Source organism: Pezoporus occidentalis, unplaced genomic scaffold (genome assembly GCF_034315485.1).
Source record: "Pezoporus occidentalis ecotype Australia unplaced genomic scaffold, CSIRO_AGI_Poc_V1 ctg91, whole genome shotgun sequence".
In the NCBI taxonomy this organism is placed as follows: domain Eukaryota; kingdom Metazoa; phylum Chordata; class Aves; order Psittaciformes; family Psittacidae; genus Pezoporus; species Pezoporus occidentalis.
In genome coordinates this window covers 2,652,435-2,674,178 of record NW_026916273.1, presented here as the reverse complement: position 1 = coordinate 2,674,178, position 21,744 = coordinate 2,652,435, and the positions used below count along the sequence as shown (strand labels likewise).

General features: G+C 46.1%; 2 protein-coding genes across 4 annotated transcripts; both read left to right on the top strand.

Moving 5' to 3' along the window:
* Positions 1-443: 443 nt before the first annotated feature.
* Positions 444-7,694, top strand: LOC134156920 (E3 ubiquitin/ISG15 ligase TRIM25-like). Its single transcript, XM_062605348.1, is given in 9 exon segments — positions 444-669; positions 672-1,078; positions 2,190-2,285; positions 2,852-2,901; positions 2,903-3,083; positions 3,199-3,221; positions 4,390-4,526; positions 4,841-4,871; positions 6,503-7,694. Coding segments are annotated over 9 exon segments (1,155 nt in total). The 5' UTR covers positions 444-518; the 3' UTR covers positions 6,582-7,694.
* A 4,535-nt stretch (positions 7,695-12,229) lies between these two features.
* On the top strand, positions 12,230-21,266 carry SLC26A2 (solute carrier family 26 member 2). 3 transcript variants are annotated; one of them, XM_062605345.1, is made up of 3 exons: positions 12,230-12,369; positions 17,343-17,996; positions 19,520-21,266. In XM_062605345.1, exons 1-3 carry the CDS (start codon positions 12,307-12,309, stop codon positions 21,023-21,025), a joined length of 2,223 nt encoding a protein of 740 aa, XP_062461329.1. In that variant the 5' UTR covers positions 12,230-12,306; the 3' UTR covers positions 21,026-21,266. The 3 variants fall into 3 exon arrangements, with proteins under 3 accessions (XP_062461329.1, XP_062461330.1, XP_062461331.1); XM_062605346.1 differs by lacking the exon at positions 12,230-12,369 and adding an exon at positions 13,025-13,093; XM_062605347.1 differs by lacking the exon at positions 12,230-12,369 and adding an exon at positions 13,110-15,740.
* Positions 21,267-21,744: the final 478 nt, after the last annotated feature.

Genomic DNA, 21,744 nt, shown 5'->3' with positions numbered 1-21,744 from the left:
TGCCTTTACCAGCGCCCATTTCCCTGTGGCTGCAGGTACAAGACCGGCACCAACACCTGTCCCCTGAGTTCTCCCTGCTTTACCTTTAGGGCAGCACCTGTAACCGTTGTGGAGCAGAACCAGAGCAGAGGGAACCCCTGGCTCACTCACGCTCTTCTCACCCAGAGCTTACTACCTCGCTGGCCCTGCCAGGAGCCGGATCTCCCCGGGAGAGCCGAGCGTTGCAGAGCAGCCCCATCCCGCGCCGGCCCCTGCCAGCCCGCTGCGGGCTCGCACATGGAGCGGTGCCCCGAGGGTGAGGGCAGCGGCTGCCACTGCTTACGGGAGCGGTTTGGGGGTGGAACCTGGGATGGAGGAGAAGATGAGGGCAAAGGGGAAGCACTCGCAGCCTCAGGGCTGAGCCTCCGACCGGGCACGGTGCCGAGCACCCCCGCGTAGTTTCGTTTCTCGCAGACCCGCCAAGGCGTCATGTCCGCTGCCTTGCAAGACCTCGGGAAGAAGCCGGAAGGGGTGCCTGCATGGAGGACGAGCTCAGCTGCCCCCTCTGCCAGTGTCTGTACAGGAACCCAGCGCTGCTGCGCTGCGGTCACAGCTCCTGCAAACACTGCATCAACCAGGTGCTTGATGGCCAGCAGCAATCCAAGGCCCCTTACTCCTGCCCCATATGCAGGCACCAGCTGGGCCCATCCCGGAGCTGCAGAAGAATTTCCAGCTGTGCAGCATCGTAGAGGCGTTTACGGCTACTTCCGAAGGGCAACAGGGCTTGAGCTCTGCAGGGGAGAAGAAGGAAGAGGTTCCCTGTGACTTCTGCCTGGATCCGCCAAAGCCGGCGGTGCAGACCTGCCTGGCCTGCGATGCGTCCTTGTGCCAGGTCCATGTGAACAAACACAACACCAAGGCTTCCCAGAAGGACCACATCCTGGTGGAGGTGGGCGCAGGCGCTGCTGTGGCGGAGAGGAGGTGCCTGGAGTTGTACTGCCAGGACGAGGGGCAGTACATCTGCATGCTCTGCTCCATCGTGGCGTGCCACAGGGGCCACAGCATCATCACCCTGAAGGAGACCTATGACAAGAGGCTGGTAAGGGGATCTCTTCTCCCCATGGTCCCTGCGGGGACTGCTCCAAACTCCTGACCTGGAGGAAGAAGAGGGGAAGTGACAGGAAGGGCAACAAGGCTTTCTTGCTCTGGAAGGGGGACGGGGTGCGAGGGCAGGAATTTGCTTTTCATTTCCTCCCTTGTGTTGCCAAAGCAGCCTGACAAGCTCAGCTGAGGCAGTAGAGCAGAGATGGGTATTTGGGGCTGACCAAATCTTGCAGTGTGTGGTGACATGGGACAGCGAGCAAGAGGCAGGGCTTTGCTGTCCAGCACTGCCCTGGTGAGTGCCCATGGTGTGCTGTCCATGCGGCTACAGACTGCCACTCACATGGCATTCCTGGCTGGGACTGAAACGTATTCCTGTAGGGATTACGAAGTCTCTTCTTCCACAGAGCCCCCTTCCCAACTTTGGGTTGGGAAACAGGCCTTCCCACTCAAGTCGCTTCCCTCCATCTCCCTCCTCCCTCTGCCCTTATTTTGCAGAGCAAGTGTCCCCATGGAGATGTGGGGGCTCGATGTCCTTGCCTTTGAGTCCAGCTGCATCTATGAAATGCCCCAGAATCAGCTGAGACTGAGGGGTGAAACGCATTTGCTACGCTCACTCACTGCCTTGCGTTTGAAATGTCGGGGCTCAATACAGAGCCCAAGCAAAACACCCTGCAGGCACCCAAGCGCATGGCCATGAAACGCCTGGCTCGCTCTGGACCTCAGGACAGGTCCCAGCCTCTTCAGGGATTAGCAGGAAGCATCCTTTGCACTTTGAACTAACTTTCTTCCCCAAGTTACATACAAGTAGTTCAGGGCTGCCAAACAGAAGTGGGCTGTGTACAACAGCAACTATTTCCTTCATCCCTGGAGCAAGTAAAGGAGCAAAACTGCCCTGTCTATGGGGAGTCATCTGCAGGGTAAGCTGAGATCACAGCTGCATCTTCCTGTTGGGTTTGTGTTTGGTTTCTTTAACAAACAAACAAATGAACTCCCAGAAAAATCAGGGAAATGGGGAACGCAGCTCTTCAGAAGGCATCATAAAAGGGTTTTGGTGCAATAAACGTCAGTCAAATTTCATCAAGAAATGATGTCTTTCATTCTGCTAGGGTGAACTCTCAGACCTCATGACAAGGCTGCAGGAACGTAAAACAGCTTTAGCTACTGCCCTAGGAGAGCTTCAGAAAGGCGAGAACCACCTCAAGGTTGGTACCCAGATCATCACTAATTCAGAGCATTTTTCCTCCACCATTTCCCAGCAGTATGTGATGGCAGCTCTACTGCTAGAAGCAGATTCATAGAAATAGTCCAAAATAGAGAAAACAGTGGTATAAGAAACTGCCAACCTTTCTCACAGCCTCCCAGCATAGCTCTAGAGGAAGAACCATCTGGGAGACCCCACCATTTATTGCGGCTGCACAGGCCAGGAGTGGCAGACCACAGACTGCACATCACTATGGGGTTTCTTTAAAGTTTTCTACCTGCTGAATGAAAGAAAACCAATTTGAGTTTACAAGTGGAATTTCCGGTGTGTGCCGATACAGTTCTCACATTGCTAACTGGATTTTATCTGATTTTGTTACTGTATCAGGATTAATATTCATAACCTTCTGTTTAGTCAGATAGTCTAAGCAAATGCTTATTGTCCACTTCCTCCTAAAGCCAGTGCAAAGGACAGATAAAATCCTAATTAATTAACAGAGACAAAAAGCTGAAATGAGCTAGCGCACCATTCTGAGCCAGTGCACCATTTTCTCATCTGCTCATTTAGAACAATACAAAAACAGTGACTTCTCAGCTGCAAAAGCTGTTTGAAGAGATGAACAGTGATAATTGAGAAAGAGAAGACGATCCTGGGTGACATTCAATCTAATGAGAAAAAACAACTGGCAGATATTACCAAAGTGAAGCAGGAAATGGAACAGAAGAGAGATGAGGCTGCGCAGCATCTTCAGTCTTTGCAGAAGATGAGAGAGCAACCAGATATGTTCCTCTTTGTCAAAGTAAGCAGTGGTATTCTGTTTTTCTTCATGAATATGCCTGTTTCTCAGCCAGGTGCCTTGTCTGGAAATCATACTAACGATTTTTTTTCCTTTCTTTTGGCAATGCTATTTGCAGGAATTTAAACAGGCCAAGGACAGGTATGTTCCACCTGAAAACACTTGCTTTCTTCTTTACAAAAATATGGTGTTGATAACTGGAATCAACCCCACTGCCTGTGCCCCTCTGTCCTGGCACCGTGCGCTGCAAAGCTGCTCCCTGCTCCAGCTGAGCCAGAGGGCACCATGTCCACACAATTAATGCGAATGGAGAGGTATCTGCCTGCTGTTCCAGTGGTCCATTTCAGTTTCCTTGGCAGCTACATGGCTGCTGGGTTCTGGTGAAAACCACTGGCTTGTATTACCAGAATAACATTTTTATCACAGATGAAGCCCATAGGGTTCAGTTCACAGAAGCACTCCTGGGTGTGTGTTGGTGACACTCCTGCACCTAAGTCCCAGGAAATAGCCGTCACTGCAAAGGTAACTGGCTCATTCCCCACTGAGTTTTGCTTTTGCTCCTGGGCAAGCTTAATAGCAAGACATATTTATTATCCCTGCCCTTGAAAGTGATATATTTAATTTCTAACTTAGCACTTCCTAATTGATGCCTGGGTGTCAAGCTGCAATTCAGTGGTACAAAACCACACCAACTTACAGATCCACAAGAGATTTTGCTGCAGCACTGAAGTACCCAGCTGCATGAAGAGCTAGCTCAAACACCTAGCTGGATTTGAAGATGTCATCTTTATAACTTGTACAAATTAAAGCTGAGTTTGAACTCGGATTGTAAGGATAACTTTGAATCACCATGTACCTAGGGGCTGTGCTGGCAGCAGCACAATCCATTACTCACAGCTGTGCCACAAGTCAAAATCTAGCCTGTGGGATCAAAGTCATTTTCCAGAAGCCTGGACACCATTTAATATGTTTGGCATTTTCCTTCTATCACGACAGCGGTTGTGCTAGAACAGTAAGAGCCTGCCTGCAGCAGGTCAGAGCACTGTTGGCACAAGAGTACTAGCAAAATGCCTCCCCCTTTCTCATTTCCAGCATTTGAAAATCCCTGTTCAGGTTTGGAAAGCAGAAGTTACTGCCAAATATACAAATATAACAATTGCAACTCACTTAACCTTATCAGAGAGCTGCTTACTTCATACTTCATGTTGCCAAAGCACCCTTCTCTTTGTAGAGTCCTTTCTAACAAAGGAGTTTGTTAACTTTTAATGCTAAATGTTTTTCCTTGGTGAAATGACTGACTGTGCCCTAGGATTGTCAGTAAGAATTTCAGCATCAGCACGATGTACATGATGGTGGTGCAGCTGGATGAGGCCACAATTAACTGCTATCAACGCTTAACTTGGGACTTCATGAGAAACCTGGACTCGGCGCTGCAAACCCTGCAGGGTGAGTGATCTGACCCCAAGCGGAAAGCAACAAGCGATGGGTGGCTGATGGGCACAGAATGGTGGCATGTGTGTGCTCTTGAGGGGGCTGACAAGGATTCCAATGGGATCTTGGGACTATTGAAGTGGGGAGGGCAAAGAGGACAGAAAAACTTGTTTCTGGGGATAACAAGGAAGAGGTCCACTCCTAACTAGCATAAGGCCAGCTCCTTTTCATTTATCCACTCCTACCCCCATCTAGTCTGTCCCCAGCCATGAGATCTGAATGCATTGGCATTGCTTGCTTTGTAAAACACTCTTCTTGAGCTTTCTTAGGTAAACTCGCCAAACAAATTTGGTGGACCAGGTAAATCCTTTTCTTTACTTTCAAAAATGTTCCCTGCAAATTTTTCCAGCAGTTATTCATTTAAGGACTGTGTGGCCTGTGCTCCTCTGCATCAGTGTCAAGGAGAGCAGAGTCTAGAAGGCTGTCCCTCATCTCAAAAGGGGAAGCCTCTTACTTCATTATTAGTAAGATGTGATTTGTGTTTTACAAGGCACTAACATTCAGTCTTGTTTCTTTACAGTTAAGCTTCAGACACTGATAACTGCAAAGCGTAAGTGTTCAAAAAATACTAGTTATTCCTCAGGACTCTGGCCAGGGGCTGAGTCTTGCAGAGAAAATCTCTCACCTAAAAATGTGAGTGGCGTTTTGTTGCATGCCTATCCTCTCCTAGCCAGGGGTGAGGCCAGCAGGCAAGCAGCCTCAGAAGCACTTCCCAAAATCTGAAGTGGGCAGAAATCTCTGGGAACTCACCAGAGAAATCATTTCTCTTGAGCCTGAGGGAGAGACTGGGTTTGCTTCAGCACTCAGTAAAAGCGTGAGCCTGCCCGAGGGAAGGACTGTGGAGGGGTTCCCCCCAACTGAGCAGGAGCCGGAGCAAACCCAGTGCCTGAAAGGATCCCCACACAATTCCAAATGCTGCAGGAGATACTAAATCTGTAAACAGCATTTCTCCTCAGGCTAGCTCAGTGCTCAAATAGATTTCTGCTGCCTACAGTGGTGCATCTTTTCTACAAGCTTGTTTGCAGAAATATTATTTAGAAGTTATTTGATTTTTTTAATAGATATTTTTATTTGTGGCAACTAACCCCACCTTGTTTGTTTTTTTTTTTTTCCCCAGTAACTGAATTAGCTTATAAAATATGGAGCAGAGAAGCAGCACAAAAAGCAGGTAAGCGATTAAATGGAGTTTTAGTTACGCAGCACAGCTTAACCATACAGTTGTTTTTATTTAGAATTATGGAACTGATTAGACTGGAAGAAATCCCTTTAAGATCAAGTCCAACTGCTAACCCTGCCCTGCCAAGCCCACCACTAAACCATGTCCCCGAACATCACATCTGTTAAATACCTCCAGGAATGGTGACTGCACCACTTCCCTGGACAGCCTGATCCAGTGCCTGATAACCCTTTTGCTGAAGAAATATTTCCTAATATCCAGTCTAAACCTCCCCTGGCACAACTTGAGGCCATTTTCTCTTTTCCTATCTCTTGGTAACTGGGAGAAGAGATGGACCTTGCTACATCCTCCTTTCAAGTGGTTGTAGAGAGCAGTAAGGTTTCCCCTGAGCCTCCTTTTCTCCAGACTAAACAACCCCACTTCCCTCAGCTGCTCCTCATAAGACTTGTTGTGTTTGACCCTTCACCACTAAACATAATGCCAGCCTCAAATCTAGAGGTATATTTTTAAATCAGTGTACATGGCCATTTATTTGTCTTGTGAGCTCAATCATCTACAAACATACTAATGTCTGTGTTCTATACAGATCCAGACAGCTACTTAAAACAGGGAGGGGGAAGAGAAGAAATATTTTTCTGAGGAAATGCAATGCTGTACTTGAAAGCAACTTATCAAATATGTTATTAACATAGCAATAAAATACTACTTTATTAGTACAGTAAGTGAAACTTTTCAATCTTGTGTATTCCTGCAGCACAAATGGCACTGCCAAGCCCACTATACTTCAGAAGGCAGACCACAGGATCAGAGTCTCACAGACCTGCTGGGAATGAATGGGACTTTTGGACATCATCTAGTCCAAACCCCCTGTACAACACAGGGGTACTGAGAGCAGGTTACACAGGATTGCATCCAGGTGCATCCGAGGAGGAAACATTCCACGACCCGTACCAGTGACCTTCCCTCCTCAGCATGAACTACATGGATTGTCCCAATTTATCCTGAAGTAAGAGAGATGGAAAGAAAAAGTTAAATATTGTCAAAATGTCCTCTTCCCATGGGGACTTGCCAAGTGTCTTGACCTCCCCTGCATGCCTGCTTTGAAAGCAATTCTGTAGCATATGCAGATTGAGAAAAGAAGTGCTAAGAATTAACACAAACATAAGAAAATCTCCACCTGCTGCTGGCTTCCAAACTGTGAACTATATAATCTCATGGTACTAATGATACTTGTGTACTGTTAATGATGTCTATTACTACTACTATTAATACTGTCATTATGTGGTTAGATAACCAAAGAAATGGCTAAAGATACCGATAAGCAAGGCTGGCTGATTTTATACCATTGCTAGAAATTAATTGTTGAGAGCACTGTTTGCAGATGGCTGCAGTAGAAAACTGTTCAGGACAATGCTGCCAATTTAACACAAAGGATCTTTGTGGCAAATAATTACTTATCTTTGTATGAGTCAGCATCCAAGCCACATTTTAACACTTCTACAGAGCGCACAAAGAGCCATGCAAAATACCACGGTCACTAGTGTATGAAGGTGCTTTGCTGGCCACATCTCCATGTGTACAGATGTTATTTTTTAATCAAGCACATGCTGTGTGTTCCAGATGTAGCCCTTATTTCACATACCAACTTCACTGAAGGATTTCACGGACACTCCCAGGCAGGTAGGCTCACTCCTTGTTGCTGTAGGCTGCTCTGTTCCTAGCTGTGGTTCAGATCCAACATAGAGGTTCACAACCTGGGTGTTTTTTCTCCAAATGATAAAAATATTCTACTGCAAACCAGGGTTGCCAACATAAGCATTTTTAAGAAATAAAGGCTAAAGTTCAGGGTACTTCATATAAGTTAGGATTCATGGCCCTAACTCTATTCTGTCACTTGTGATAATCTACATATACCTAATTGCAGAGATTAAAAGCAATAAACTAAGTTTAAATGGACTCACCAAGCTGTAATGGATCCGCAGCCCTTTCTCTGCCGCACACATCAATTGTCAGTGTAACAGAAAGCACGTGGCCAAATTTGGGGAGCTCAGCAGTAGCTCAAGGTGACTTTGCAAGTATTCCCTATTGCTCAAAGCCAGTGAGACATGAAGGACAGCTGCTGTCACTCAGATGAGGCAAAAAGAATGAGCCTGTCCTTTGGCACTTTTATGACCTGGGCTCCTCTCTGGCTGTAAGGTAGTTATTTCATTCTAGGTGAAGGAGCCATGACCAGGCAATGTAGTTCAGTGCTGCTGCTGCAGGCAGCAAGTTACTGCACTGCTGCAAATCACTAGAGTCAGAGATTTACTCGATGGTATTTTAAGTCACACTCCCATCCTACGCTGAGGACACCTGGGAAATGTCAGTACTTCTGTCACCCTTTCTAAAACATCAGTTTAGCATTTCCTCAGTGAAACCTGCATTACAAACGTATTCCTGTGCCTCCAGCTACAGACTGCTGTGGGTGAACTGGAACACCACTCTTGCCTTCACTAGATGAAGGACAGGGTGGCTGGCAGCAGGGTGCTGATTCCTGTGCTCCCAGGCAGGTGTCCTCACCAGTGTGTTCCTAGATGTACGGTTACCCCCTTGCCTGCAAGAGATGTTCACTTTTTAACACCATTTCTGACAGCCTTTGAGAAGCAGTGATGATACTTTTTTCCCCAGGGAGGATGAGGTACTGATTTCACCTTTCCTGCAATGCCATCAGCTGCCAGAATCTCTAAGCCCCTGGTAGAAATGTCTGTGACGTGTTTAGAGGACGGTCCTCCCAGAAACCTTAGCCATGGACGAACATCCAGTTCTCAGGAACGGAGTTACATTCCCAAGAGCCTCTCAGAAGGGCTGGGAGCAGTCGAGAAGGGAGTATGTCTGCAGCAGGCTGGGTCAGGCTGTTTGTGCCCTCAGAAGAGCTCTGCAGCCCTCCTAGACGGTTGTAATGCTGCCTTTGAAGTGTCAATCACACATAATACAGTATTACACTAAAGCTGAAGTACTCAGCATAACTAAACCCCAGGACCAATGGGACTTATTGACCAAAGCAAAGACAATAACTGGATGGCTGGAACTTGCCTAGCATCTAATTTGCAGTGAAAAGTGCAGGTAGCTCTTCCCTGCTAGGCTTATCGGACTCAGATTTGGGGCTGATGTGAATACTTGCCCAAACATAGTAAAAGAAGGTGGCTATTGAGGCAAAATTGATGTGATTGAGGAGATAAGGACTTTATAATCACTGCTAGAGGCCAAAAGCAAAGGGTTTCATTTCAAGCAGATTGGAAAAAATACATTTTTTTTAATACTGCTGCAGGATCAAAAAGCTTTTGGATGAAATTAGTATCTAGGAAGGTAGATTTTCTGAGTTAGATACTAAGCTGATGGTGCAGTTTATTTTCCCCATACATTTGCCTGCTATAGTATTAGCAAAGATAGACTCCTCTGAGTTTGAGACATCATTTGAGTGATGAAGCAGAGCTGGAAGCCTGGAAAGGGCTGAGAAGAGACATTGCAGAGGGGTTTTATTGATGGAGCAGAGGGTGATAATAACACTGTCCTGTGCAGCCCCTAGAGCTCTGCTGTAGGACCAGGGCACAGTGGGGCTGTACGAGAGGGGCAGGGTGAGAGGGCAAGGTGGGAGGGCTTCCCTGGGTGGGAGGAGCCGGGATGCACCGGAATATGTGCCCAGGGGGACAAAACGGAGCCTTCTTCCACAATATTTCGTATTCTGAGGAACTGCCCTCTGCAGATTTGCTGTTCTAAAGGTGACAGGGCAATGTGGAGAACGGAGCAGCAGTCTGACAGGCTGACTAAGCGGGACAGGCAGATGGCACGTGTGTTTGTGTGTCAGCAAGCCCCAGCTCACTGTTCCTTGGCAGGAGATTCTGGAGCATGAGGAGCCCCAGAGGCACATTTCTCCAAGGCCAAAGGTCCCCTAAATGCAGAAATACACTAACCACAAAGCTTAACGTACATCAGGAAGAGGAAGGCAGTTGGAAGTTAAATGACAGAGTTATCTTAAATATTTACTTGTATTTTTCCCCCCACTTTTTAACAAATCATCATACAGTAAAAAGAAAAAATAATAGCAGTGAAAGAAAAAAAAATAACTGATTCTGGAAAATCAGTGCTTAGGAATTTTTTTAATATGTTATTTGTGCTCCAAGAAGATATTATTTCCCTTTTTCTTCCATGAAGACACGAGGTATTAGATGATCCAGGCTGTTCCACAGCCAGTGCCTCTAGAACAATGAAAACACTGTGACACTCATTGCTTGGTTTTGAGGGTTTTTACCAGGTTTGTGCAGGGTCCCTACACAGAAGGCTCCTCTTAAGGCTTTCAACACAGATCTCACTCCTCACAAGGATTCCCTCTGGTAGTCTTTTGAGTCACCACCCACTTAAAACTCAATTAAAACTCATGTGGAAGTCCCTAAGAGGACTGGGAAGTCAGAGCCACTGGTGCTGGGTAACCAGGGGAGAGGGAGTGCGCTGTTTTACTTCCTTTGCAACTTGCCTGTGGTACTTAGCATGACGAAACCCTTGTGGAGGGGGTACATGTTTGCTTACAACTGGAAATACTGTGTATTTCTACAGCAAGATTTATAGCACTTGTCTGACACCGAAAGAACGGGCAGGAATTCTGCAGGCTCGAAGTTGGTCTGGATTTCTCTGCCCATGTATTAATGGGCTTTTTGGCAGCTCAGGGTTCCACCTGAAATGTAAATATTAGGCACTATTCGATTTCAGAGGATGTCTGCTTTGCCGTGCAAGTGCCGAGGGACCTGCAGGAGAGACTGGGCAGGGCCCCTCTGCCTTTGAACCTCCAGTGCGGAGATAAAAGGAGAGCACTGAACAAAAACCTGGTGTTTCCAATACCAGCATTGTCCAAGTTCCTCTGCCCTTCCCAGTTGGAAGTACTCCCAGACACCGGAGCAACTAACACAAAGGGACTTTGAAAGACTCTTTTTAAATGAATAGTAATGGTTTCCCAAAGGGAAATTAGACCGTTTTCCCAGAAATTGTTATGGTTTCCCTATCTGTATCAGTTTAAGGTCATTTTACCTCCAGTTACCACCACATACCTCATCTTTCAACTCAAGAAGAGTGAGAACAACTTAATGAACTGAACCACGGGCTCTTCACTGGAGTTCCTCTGTTTTTTTTTCATTCCAGGTGGTTGTTTTGTGGGGTAGGGAGCAGGACCAGTGAGTCACCCTCAGCACCAGCCTTCCTCAGCCCGCTCCTAATTCGGAGCACACTTGATATTAATTACACGATAAAAACTGACGCTCGGGAGCGGCCTCGGAAGTTGGGTCCTGCCTGCTCCGCTGGGCCTCCTCCTGGCCCGCCCCGGGTAGCGAGGGGCGCGGCGGGGCCGGCTCGGCCCTTCCCTTCCCTTCCCGATCCCTCACGGGGAGGCGGGCGAGGAGCAGGGCTGGGGCGGTGCTGCCGAGGCGCCGGCAGCCGCTGCGGCCGCTCGGTAGGTCGGGGAGTCCCGCCCGAGGTCTGCCCGGAGCCGCCGGCGGCCCGCAGTGAGTGGGCGCTGTGAAGCGAGGGAGGCGTGCGGGGTGGTGCGGGATAGCGGGGCAGGGCGCGGGTGGCAGGGGCATGGCGGCGATGGGGTCTGGGTGCGGGCCCGGCCCGGCTCGGCTTCCTGGGGAGGGGGCTCCACTCGGACCCCGCTTTACGGAGCGGCTCGCCCGGCAGTGGCTCGAAAGAGGGAAATGGCAATGAAAGCCGGGGGCCGGGAGGGGAGGTCTCGCTGCAGGGGTGGGGGTGTGAGCCCGCGGCGCCGCTGCGTGCGAGGGAAGTGATGTTGAGACCGACAGGATGAAACTGAACGTTGTGCGAAAGCTTCCCTTTCGCTGTCCTGCGAGCTCCGACGTTGGCTTCCAAAGTGATACACGGGCTCTCAGGCAGAGCAACCCCCAAACAAAACAATTCCAGGAGTATCAAAAGCGCGTGGGTCCCTTCTTGCAGGTTTTAGAGTCTAAAACCCCACGTTTTTAAGCGCTCTTCTCTCCAGTGCGAACCCTGTGCATGGCGGAGCCGGACGGGTCTCCCGCACAACCCCCTGCCGCGCCAGCGCTGCTCCCCTCGCCGCTGCCAGCGTGGCGTGCTGAGGGCTGGCAGCCGCTGCCCCTGGGGCAGCCCGAACAAAGCTCCCCAGTGTTTTACCTTGGGTACCTAACGGTAAGGGCGGGAGGAGTGGCCTGGCTTGGAAATTACTTGCTGAAAATAAGAGTTAGCAAACTCCATAGCAGAGTGGGTTTGGTTGGGAACTGCTGGCGTGCTGTGCGAGGCGGCAGCCGGTATCTCACAGAGAGATCCGCCTCGGACAGGACATGGTATCCGTCACGCTCGATGTGCAGTCTCTTTCAGGGAGGGCTGGCTGCGAGCGGGGCCACAGGACCTTCCCGAACAGGCTGGTGGCTCTGTAAGGCTGGTGAGTGGCTTTACTGCTGCTGCTGCGCAGGAGAGCTGAGCTTGAAATAGGAGATTGGATATTTCACACAAACAAAGTTTTATTGCTTGGCTTTGTAGGTTTTCCCTCTTGAGTTAATGACTGGGGATTACTGTGCCGACAGTAGGGTCGCTCTGTGCCCAGTGTGTTGCTTAAATGTGGTGAGTGTGGTCTGTGTTTTATGGTTCTTGGTGTTCATACGATTCAAAGTCTCTGGTTGAGATACATGTTTGCAGCTTGGATGTTTTGTTGGAGGATGTTAAGGGTTTTGTCATAAGCCTGAGCTTTCTTCCAGGGTACATCAGTGTTATTGCAGTGCTTATCCCAGTGTACTCATGGCAGTATTGAATTTCCTTGTTGCTCCACAACAGTTAAGAGATTATTTGGGAAAGGCTCTTGTCCAGCAACAGTAACAGCAGAGATTTAGTTTCCAGAGTGGTGTGATACGCTTTCCTTTTATGCTCCTAGGGTGAGATTTCCTGAGGACCCAGAGGTAGTAGTCCTTATGTGGAGCTTGGATTTCTGATTCAACTGCTTCTCCTTTACATCTCTTCCAAAATTATTCATCTCTCTAGATTATATGCTTACTCCTTAGTTTTTAAGTGCATGCTTAAAAGTACATGCAGCTTTCCGTGTCTGGCAAGTGGGTGGGGGTCCCATACAGAGGGGATTAATGCGCATGAAATTTGGGAAAGTAATCTGGCAAACCGTGTTATGGAAAGAACGCTCTTGATTTAGTTTCTACTCTTAAATGCTCACATCTTAAGTGCATAATATGTTATTTCAGCAGGTGAGTCAGATTCACAATCTGTTTTCTAGCTGTCAGGGTGACTGTGAGCTGAGATGGAGAAAAGAAGTCTGAGCCAGCAAGGCCCTTTGCTCCAGGTAGTGTTTTCCCAAAGGCAGGTACTAGCTTTCCTCTGCTGTGTCATGGTGTCAGTAAGAAAGGGCCAGATGGGATCCATAAGTAGTCAAAAGTCATTATATACCAAGAATGCAGTACCTTACCATATCTGTATTTTATGGTAAGTCACTTGATAAGAGAGATGTACTGGAAATTTTCTTCAGGTCTGTGTTGTAGTCTTTTACTTTATGTCTTAAATAAGGCTTTGTGGCAATTGGAGACCCCTTGAAGATCTTACTCAGGCCAAAAGGAGCTTATAAAAGTGCATTCTAGGCACACAGATTAGTTACATATAAATAGCATCTTTGAAAGGGAAAAAACAGAGTAGCTCCCTTTCCAACTTAAATATACAAAATCTCCTTCAGTGTACTGAACCAAAGGGTGTTTGTTTGGAGTTTTTGGCAAGAACAAAACCCAGTTTTACTTGGCAAGTTTGGGCTAAGCGGTTACAGAAGTAATACAGAGCAACACTCTCAGGATGAAACGGGTGTTGGAAATGGTGTCATTTCCCGGTGTCCCGACATTGCGAGAGGCAGTGCAATGAAAGACCCTTTTCATGCCACAAAGAGAAAGTTGTCATGCAGGTCAAAGATCCAGTGTATGCTCGGAGTTTAGTAGCCAAGAAGAATGCTACTTAGAACATTTCTCTACTGTTTAGACATGACTGAGGAAGAACTGGGTGTATGCAGATGTTTTACAGCACTGCCCAGAACTGAACTGAACTATCTGGGGTTTGTGGTGGTGTTCCCTGACATGATAAGAAAAAAATCCTATGTTTGAGTGAGCTGTCTACAAGTCCTGGGTGAGGGATAGGGGAATCAGAATTTCCATTACTAAGATGCTAGAAAACAAACTCATTCAAGCAATTTGCTACTGTCCTGGGTTCAGCAGGCTTAAACCACAACAGCTGCACAAGAAATAGCCTGGGGTGAATTTTTCCCTCAGCTTTTACAGTATTGATTTGCTGAGCTTTGGGTGAGAAGCTTTTTGATTTGTAACTCTGCTTGTGAAATGAGTAAAACTGCTTGAGTAAAGACAACTACAGAATGTGCTTATGCAGAGTAGTGCAGACATGTGCTTTCATTCACTATGTTCACTTCATTTACCCTGTGTAGCATTCGCTTTTTCTTGTAAGTGCTATAAATAATCCCTGCAATTATATACAGGGGAGTGAGATTAGTAACCTAGAAGGTAGGGATGGGTTCTCTTCCATATGAGTTTCTTGTGGGATCTTGGTATGTAATTTCTTGCACTGCGTATTTCATAGAATAGGTGAGGTTGGAAAAGACCTTTAAGATCATCAGGTCCAGCCTTCACCTGAGGTTTCCTCTCAGATATTAATTCTTCATATGGCTCTTTGAGCCCATAGTTATTCTAAAACACATTAAAGATGCTGAATCAGAAGGCATTAGCCAAGGGACATTCATCATTTATAAGGTGTCTGTGTAGGTATGTGAGCCAGTAATTCTGTATGTAAGGCTGCAAGATTACAGTTTGGAATAATGAAGAAAGCATGCAGGCAAAACTAAAGCGTTCTTCTCTTACCTTCTGTTGTGCTAGGTGATTGACTTGTCTAACAAGAACAGACACAGAGGCATAAATGCATGGGAAAATTTAGCCCTAAAAATGTGTTTTTGTTTTGTTTTGTTTTTTTTGAGTTCTGGGTGAACTTACCCTTGCATCCAGAGCTGTTGGTTCTCCAAGTTGTAAGGGTCAGGATGAAAGGAAGACCACAGATACCAGAAACAGGACTTGAGTTCAGACTATGGAATTGTCCACTTAGGTCTCACCTAACCCAGTAAAGCATTAAACCTTTATCTTTGGAGTGTGACTTTCCTTAAAGCAGCTCCTCTGCCTGTGTTCAGAACAGCATGCACAAAGAGGAACGTGCTCTGCAGTTTTTGTGCTTAGAGCTGTTTGCAGCTTTCCCATTTGCAGACCACCCTGCAGACCCCATGCATGTGGTTCAGATGAATTAGGCAGGGAGTTGGAGATATGGCACAGGGCAGGAGCTGGAGGAAAGCACTGATGCACTACCAGCTGTGGAAAATGAAAGGTGGGCATTTAATCAAGTATCTTGCACAGAGCATGAGGCCTGGTAATGCTGTTTGGCCTGCCCTGTGCATCGTACAGGTTCTGATATCATACCAGGAAGGCATAAAGCCTTTCTTACACAGAAAATCCTTCCCTGGTGGTGCCATCATGCTATTCACAGTTTTGGAGCCAGGGAGGTCTCTGTGCACAGCACAGCTCCTTTTCAGTGCAGTCCAGCAGCAGGCTAGCCGAGTGAGCTGCGTTTGGTTGTTTGTAAGGGTTCAGGAACTTACCCACCAGTCACTTGCTGTCTCTGTATCTGAAGTGAATAAAACCGCTGTTTGGGAGTCCCAGTCTGCAGCAGCAGATAAAATGCCTCTGGTATTTTCTGTTGCCTATCTATCAGCATCAACCCTGTCTGTTGACTTTAGATAGCTGTCTGCACACTGTGACCTGGTAGCTCTAGTGAGAAGTATGTGACAATGTAAAGTGGAAGAGTTGGTTTGCTTGGGTTGAATTGCTTAATATTTAGAAGGCTGTTCTAGAAATCTCTGAATATTCTTATCGGAAAAGAGAAGCCAGTCTAAATGTTAAGTATTGCAGCTGCTTCTGCTCTGGTTTGCATTCCTTTGATATGGTTAGGATCATTTGCTTAGGTTGTTTCAAGACAGTAAGAACTTGGGTTGATATTGTCTTTCTAGCCAAAAGAGCTGTAGGTAGTTAATCTCGGTTTGAGCTAGCAGGCTGCTGGAAGCATGGCTGTGTGTAAACCATCATGTAGGGCTGATGCAGGGCACTTTGGATATGACAGCGTCAGACCTGGAAAGAGAGAATGAAAATTGTACCCTCCAGCCAGCTAAACTGAGGTCTAAAAGAAGACATTTCCTCTCTGAGTAACTGTAGGATCAGTGCCTTGTAATAGGCTGACTGCAGGAGAAGCTGGTAGGTAAGTGTCATGCTAAAACTCACTTCTCTCACTTCTCCTCTCATGCTTTTGTGAGACTTACCCTGAAAAGATAGTAGCAGGGAATGTACTGTAGCTACTTGTGAAATGGTGATTAAGTGAACCAATTTTAAGCTGTGGCATCCTCAGCACTGCTAGCTCCAGTACTGATTTGGTAATTAAGTGGTAAACATTGCGTAGAACATTAATTTGGCTGATGTTTGCACTGCACAAAGGTGTAGTCAGCACATAAGGGATATGTTGTTTATTAGCACTCCAGGGCTGCTAGGCAGTATTGGAAAGGGAAGCCTGGGAGTTAGACTTTTCAGGGTGCTGCTGCTGTCTCTGGCCTTGACCTCCACTGTAGCACCAGGTCAATGGGTTTCTGGCTGAGTTTTACCGACTTCAACATACAAGTAGTAGCAGGTATTGCAGCTGAAAGAGAGTTTTCTGGATGATTCTGGAAACTGGGGGTGCTGTCTGAATGCTGGCAATCACTGTTGGTATGTATCATCAAGTTTTGTTAGGGCTTGTTTTGTTAAGACTTTGCTCTTTCACAATGAGGCAATATGTTTTAAGTATTAAATGTGCTTTGATACAATTACCTTGTGATTATATCAAATACTAGAGCATTAATATGATTTCCACTTGTATTTGTTGTTTTGTTCAGATGTAATTTACTTGAAAGCCAGCTTTTAAGTGTGAAGAGCATTCTTTGCAATGTTGTTGGCTGAAAGAAAGCAACTGTTTAACGAGTGCATCTTCTTGGATAACAAATCTTTACAATATTTGACGGGTGTAATCTCTGCATTTTAAAATACATATGAGATTTAGACCAAGCTGTGCAGTGCTAGAAATATACTAATTGTAGTTAATTTTCAGCAACTGAATTGAAGTAACTTTTGGACTATAATGAACCCCATGTCTTATCTTTGTGTAGAACAGGTTGCAGGTACTGATTTTTATCAAGGAAGCCTCCCAGAGAGATGGTGCTGATGCATTCTTTTCCATTTCACAACATTGCCAGCTGATTCTATGGGATATCAGCTTCCCTCCTAGGAAAGGGGATTCCTTGTTTAACGGGGATATAATGGGGAGGCTCTTCGCAAGTTTGCTTGGAAATTGCTTTCTCTGTGCTGAGCTAAGGCTTGTAGCCCACTCTTTTCATAAATACTGTATTCACTCTATTAAAGAGTCTCATGTAGCACATTCATTTATGGTTTAATGAAAACAATCCTTCTTTGCGTTTTTAGGGAGTCCTTGAGATGACAGCAATGGCAGAATTCAACAGCATCCATTCAGTGACTGAAATGCCAGAAGGAGACAATCCTAAAAGTGGTTTCCATCATGGAATGTTCTTGGAACCCCAAGAGAAGAAGAAGAGCATGAAGGCTCTGGTGGTTAAGCAAGCAAAGAAAACTTGTAGCTGCACTCCAGCCAAAGTTAAAGACTTTGTTTTAAGTTTCTTTCCTGTCTTGCAGTGGCTTCCTAAATACAAACTGAGAGAGTACCTACTGGGAGACATAATGTCTGGTGTGATTGTGGGGGTCTTACTAGTCCCACAGTCAATTGCTTATTCTCTCTTGGCTGGGCAGGAGCCTATTTATGGCCTTTATACATCCTTTTTCGCTGGCATTATTTATTTCATATTTGGAACTTCCCGCCACATCTCAGTTGGCATCTTCGGTGTGATTTGCCTGATGGTAGGACAAGTCGTGGATCGTGAGATACAGAGAGCTGGCTATGATGCAGAGCCAGCAGCGCTCAGTGGCCTCACAGCTACAGCAGCATATGCAAACACCACCAGTTCTCCTGTGAATCGGACATCACAGGAGTTGCTCTGTGATAAAAGCTGCTATGCAATTACAGTGGGAGCCACTATGACCTTCATAGCTGGAGTTTATCAGGTAAGAGGAGGTGGACAAACAGGTATTCTGTGGAAATAGTTTTAATTCTTTAGGTCATTGCCACATGAACAGACTGCTGGGCTTGCATGTTTCCTTAATCTGCATCCCAGGGGAGTGGACACAAGGAGCTATGGAGATCTACAGTTCTTCTTGTGCAAGAAACTCCCGTGTCCTCTCCTTTTTTAATAGCATTTTGTGCTTGCATTGCTACTTTGTTGGGGACTGCAAGGACCTGCACATAACTACATGCTGTTCTCACCTAGTAACTCACTACCTTCCTCACTGTGACTTGGAGCTATTTTGTTTTTCTCTGGCTTATAGCATAAACCTCAATTTCATTGGGCCCAAATGTGGTGTGTCAGCTTCTCATTCCAGACTCCAATTATTTGCCTTTTATCAAAAATAATCTGGAAAGTAAAAGATTTTCCTGGACAGTAAGAGATTTCTCCAATTGATTTTTATTTGTCTTTGTGTCTGTAAACCTTGGCTCTTTGTCTGTTCAAAGCAAAACAATACCGAATATACAATATGGAAAGGATACTATTGAGAGGATAAAATGTATTTTAAATAGAACTTTTAATTATTACCTTATTAAAATATGTTATTCAACAATATTTTACCATTCTGTCTCTACCTAGTCCTAGAATTCACTGCATTTGTTCTTACGGTGCCCTCCCTCCAGGGTGATAGCTCATCACACTATACATAGGTGGGAAAGCAAACGTACATGTGCACTTGTTTTGGACACAGTCTTGGACGCTTTCCTGTGCTGCATGTTAGAGTTGAGTAATTTTGGCAATATTCTGGGACTCCTGGGGTGCAGTGGATTTTGTGTTTCATCACTGTAGGATGGATGCAGTTTTGGAGTTGTGCATTGTGCATAATATTCTTTGCAAGTACAAGTACAATTAAGTTTCTGTATATGAAGGAGTCAAATTACCCAAATGTTAGGTATATTCTATCTGCTGCCCTTTCAACTAGCATTAATAAAAATTAATGACAAGGCACTTAAAAATATTGTCTAATCTGCATTGCAAGAGTTTGCAGCTCATGCTACTCATGTCAGATGCACCAAGCTTTATGCAGTGCAAAGGACAGCTGTTATGCCACAGTCTGTACTTTTGTTGCAGGTTGTGAGCTCCAGTGTAAGTCAAAGACAACCAGAAAGGTGTTGGATCTTTGCAGAGTTTGCAAAGTTCAGAAGAACTTGAGAGAAATGGCAAAGGTAGTGGGAATTTCAAATGCTTCCCTCCCCACCCCAGGCTTGCTTTCTTGCCTGCTAGGGTAACAAGAAGTTGCAATCAAACCGAGCAAACAAGAAACACAGGTTCAGGGTATGAAGACCCCCCACAAAAGCCTGCTTTGTGTTAGAAATGCATTTCATTGAGGAGCAGCTGAATGCTGGAGGCTGTTTTCTTCATGCTTAGACCATGCCTTGTGCTCCAGAGTGGGCTCCAGAGCCCCGCAGTGATGACATGTCCAAGATCTGCATCTTAATCTGTTGTGTGGTTGATCCTTTCCAGGTGGCCATGGGTTTCTTTCAAGTGGGCTTTGTCTCAGTGTACCTCTCCGATTCATTGCTGAGTGGATTTGTCACGGGTGCCTCCTTCACCATCCTGACCTCACAAGCCAAGTATCTCCTGGGTCTAAACATTCCAAGGACCAGTGGCATTGGCTCCCTCGTAACCACATGGATAAACATCTTCAGAAACATACACAAGACCAACGTCTGTGATCTCATCACCAGCATCTTGTGCTTTCTTGTACTTATCCCAACCAAAGAGCTTAATGATCATTTTAAATCCAAGCTCAAGGCTCCAATACCAGTTGAACTAGTCGTGATTGTGGCAGCTACTTTGGCATCTCACTTTGGGAAGCTGAGAGAGACTTACGGGTCAAGCGTTGCCGGACGCATCCCAACTGGGTTTCTGCCACCCCGTCCTCCAGACTGGAACCTGATTCCTAATGTGGCTTTGGATGCTATCCCCTTAGCTATTATTGGCTTTGCCATCACTGTCTCCCTCTCGGAGATGTTTGCCAAGAAGCATGGTTACTCTGTGAAGGCCAACCAGGAAATGTATGCCATTGGCTTCTGCAACATCATTCCTTCTTTCTTCCATTGTTTTATAACAAGTGCAGCTCTTGCGAAGACTCTTGTCAAAGAGTCCACAGGCTGTAGGACACAAGTGTCTGCCATGGTAACTAGTTTGGTAATCCTATTAGTCCTCCTTGTGATTGCACCTTTGTTTTACTCCCTTCAGAAATGTGTCCTTGCTGTCATAACCATTGTAAACCTCAAAGGAGCCCTGCAGAAGTTCAGGGACCTGCCAAAGATGTGGCGTTTGAGCAGAGTGGATACAGTGATCTGGCTAGTTACTATGGCAGCCTCAGCCCTCATCAGTACTGAGATTGGTCTTTTGGTTGGTGTTTGCTTCTCTATGCTCTGTGTCATTTTCCGAACTCAGAGACCTGAGGCACCACTGCTTGGTTGGGTGGCGGAGTCCGAGACGTATGAATCCCTGTCTGCTTACAAGAACTTGCAAACCAAGCCAGGAATTGTGGTGTTCCGTTTCGAAGCACCCCTCTACTATATCAACAAAGAGTGCTTTAAATCCATCCTGTACAAGCAAACTGGGGTCAACCCAGTCTGGGTGAAAGCAGCAAAGAAAAAGGCAGTAAAGAGAATGCTTAGAGAGAAAGAGGTAGATTCTGGTGGCAACCAGACCAGCATCTCCATGGATTTTGTCTCTGAACCTCTGGGATTTCACACAATAGTGATTGACTGTTGTGCAGTACAGTTTCTGGACACGGCAGGAATACGCACGCTCAAAGAGGTCTGCAAGGACTACAGGGAGATAGAAGTCCAGGTGCTTCTGGCCCAGTGCAATCCTTCAGTGAGGAGTTCCCTGATCCGAGGAGAATTCTTTAAAGAGGGGGAAGACCACCTTCTCTTCCACAGTGTGCACCAGGCTGTGGACTTTGCATTGGGTGCACAGCGGCACAGTGGGACTAGCGTTTGTAAGAAGTAGCTGTGGAAAGGCAGCAAGTTGGAACAAAGCTTGGGGAAATAATGGTGGTGGGTCTGTATATCTGTGCAATATATATGCACTCAGATAAAATGAAGCAGAGTGGTTGTTAACACACTGATTACTTTGCGGTCTGTTTTGATGCTTTAAATTTGCCTGCTGGGTATAGTGATTCATTAGGTGATATTGAATGAAGGCAATTCTTAACTTGATTATGGTCAATCTGTGAATCTTAAAGAGTTTTCATATGGTTATTCATCTCATTTTTCTTCTCTCTAGAACTTAACATGTCTTGGTTCCCTTCTAAGTTTTGATCATAAGCCTCATAAGTCTTCATTGCAACCCAGTCTCTATGGATGGGATTTTGAAGTAGTCTGGGTACCCTGTCCATCTGAACAATGAGAGACAACTCATTTCTTGTCGCTCATTCTGGCATTGCTTTTCCATAACACCACACCCTTATATTTTCTAAGTAATGACTGATGGGGACTGTTTGCTCTAGTCTGTGCTGTTGAGTGATTGATGGGTGATTTTGTAACGTCCTGAATTTGAGACAGATAGATAAATGAAATGCAAATGTGCATGAAGAACTTTCTTAATGAATAGCTCCTAACAACCTGTCACCTCCAGAGGCTTTGCCAGTGTCTCCTGAGAGCCTACTACAGCCAGGCAGCAAGCCATGGTTGTCTCATTTCTACACAGGCCTTTACATGCCATGAAAG

Excerpts from the sequence above, each read along its gene's own strand:
- SLC26A2 (XM_062605345.1), top strand. The coding sequence starts at position 12,307 with ATGACTGGGGATTACTGTGCCGACAGTAGGGTCGCTCTGTGCCCAGTG. Across the intron at positions 12,370-17,342 it reads CAGTGTGTTGCTTAAATGTG|GGAGTCCTTGAGATGACAGC; the intron begins GTGAGTGTGGTC and ends TTGCGTTTTTAG. Across the intron at positions 17,997-19,519 it reads TCATAGCTGGAGTTTATCAG|GTGGCCATGGGTTTCTTTCA; the intron begins GTAAGAGGAGGT and ends GATCCTTTCCAG.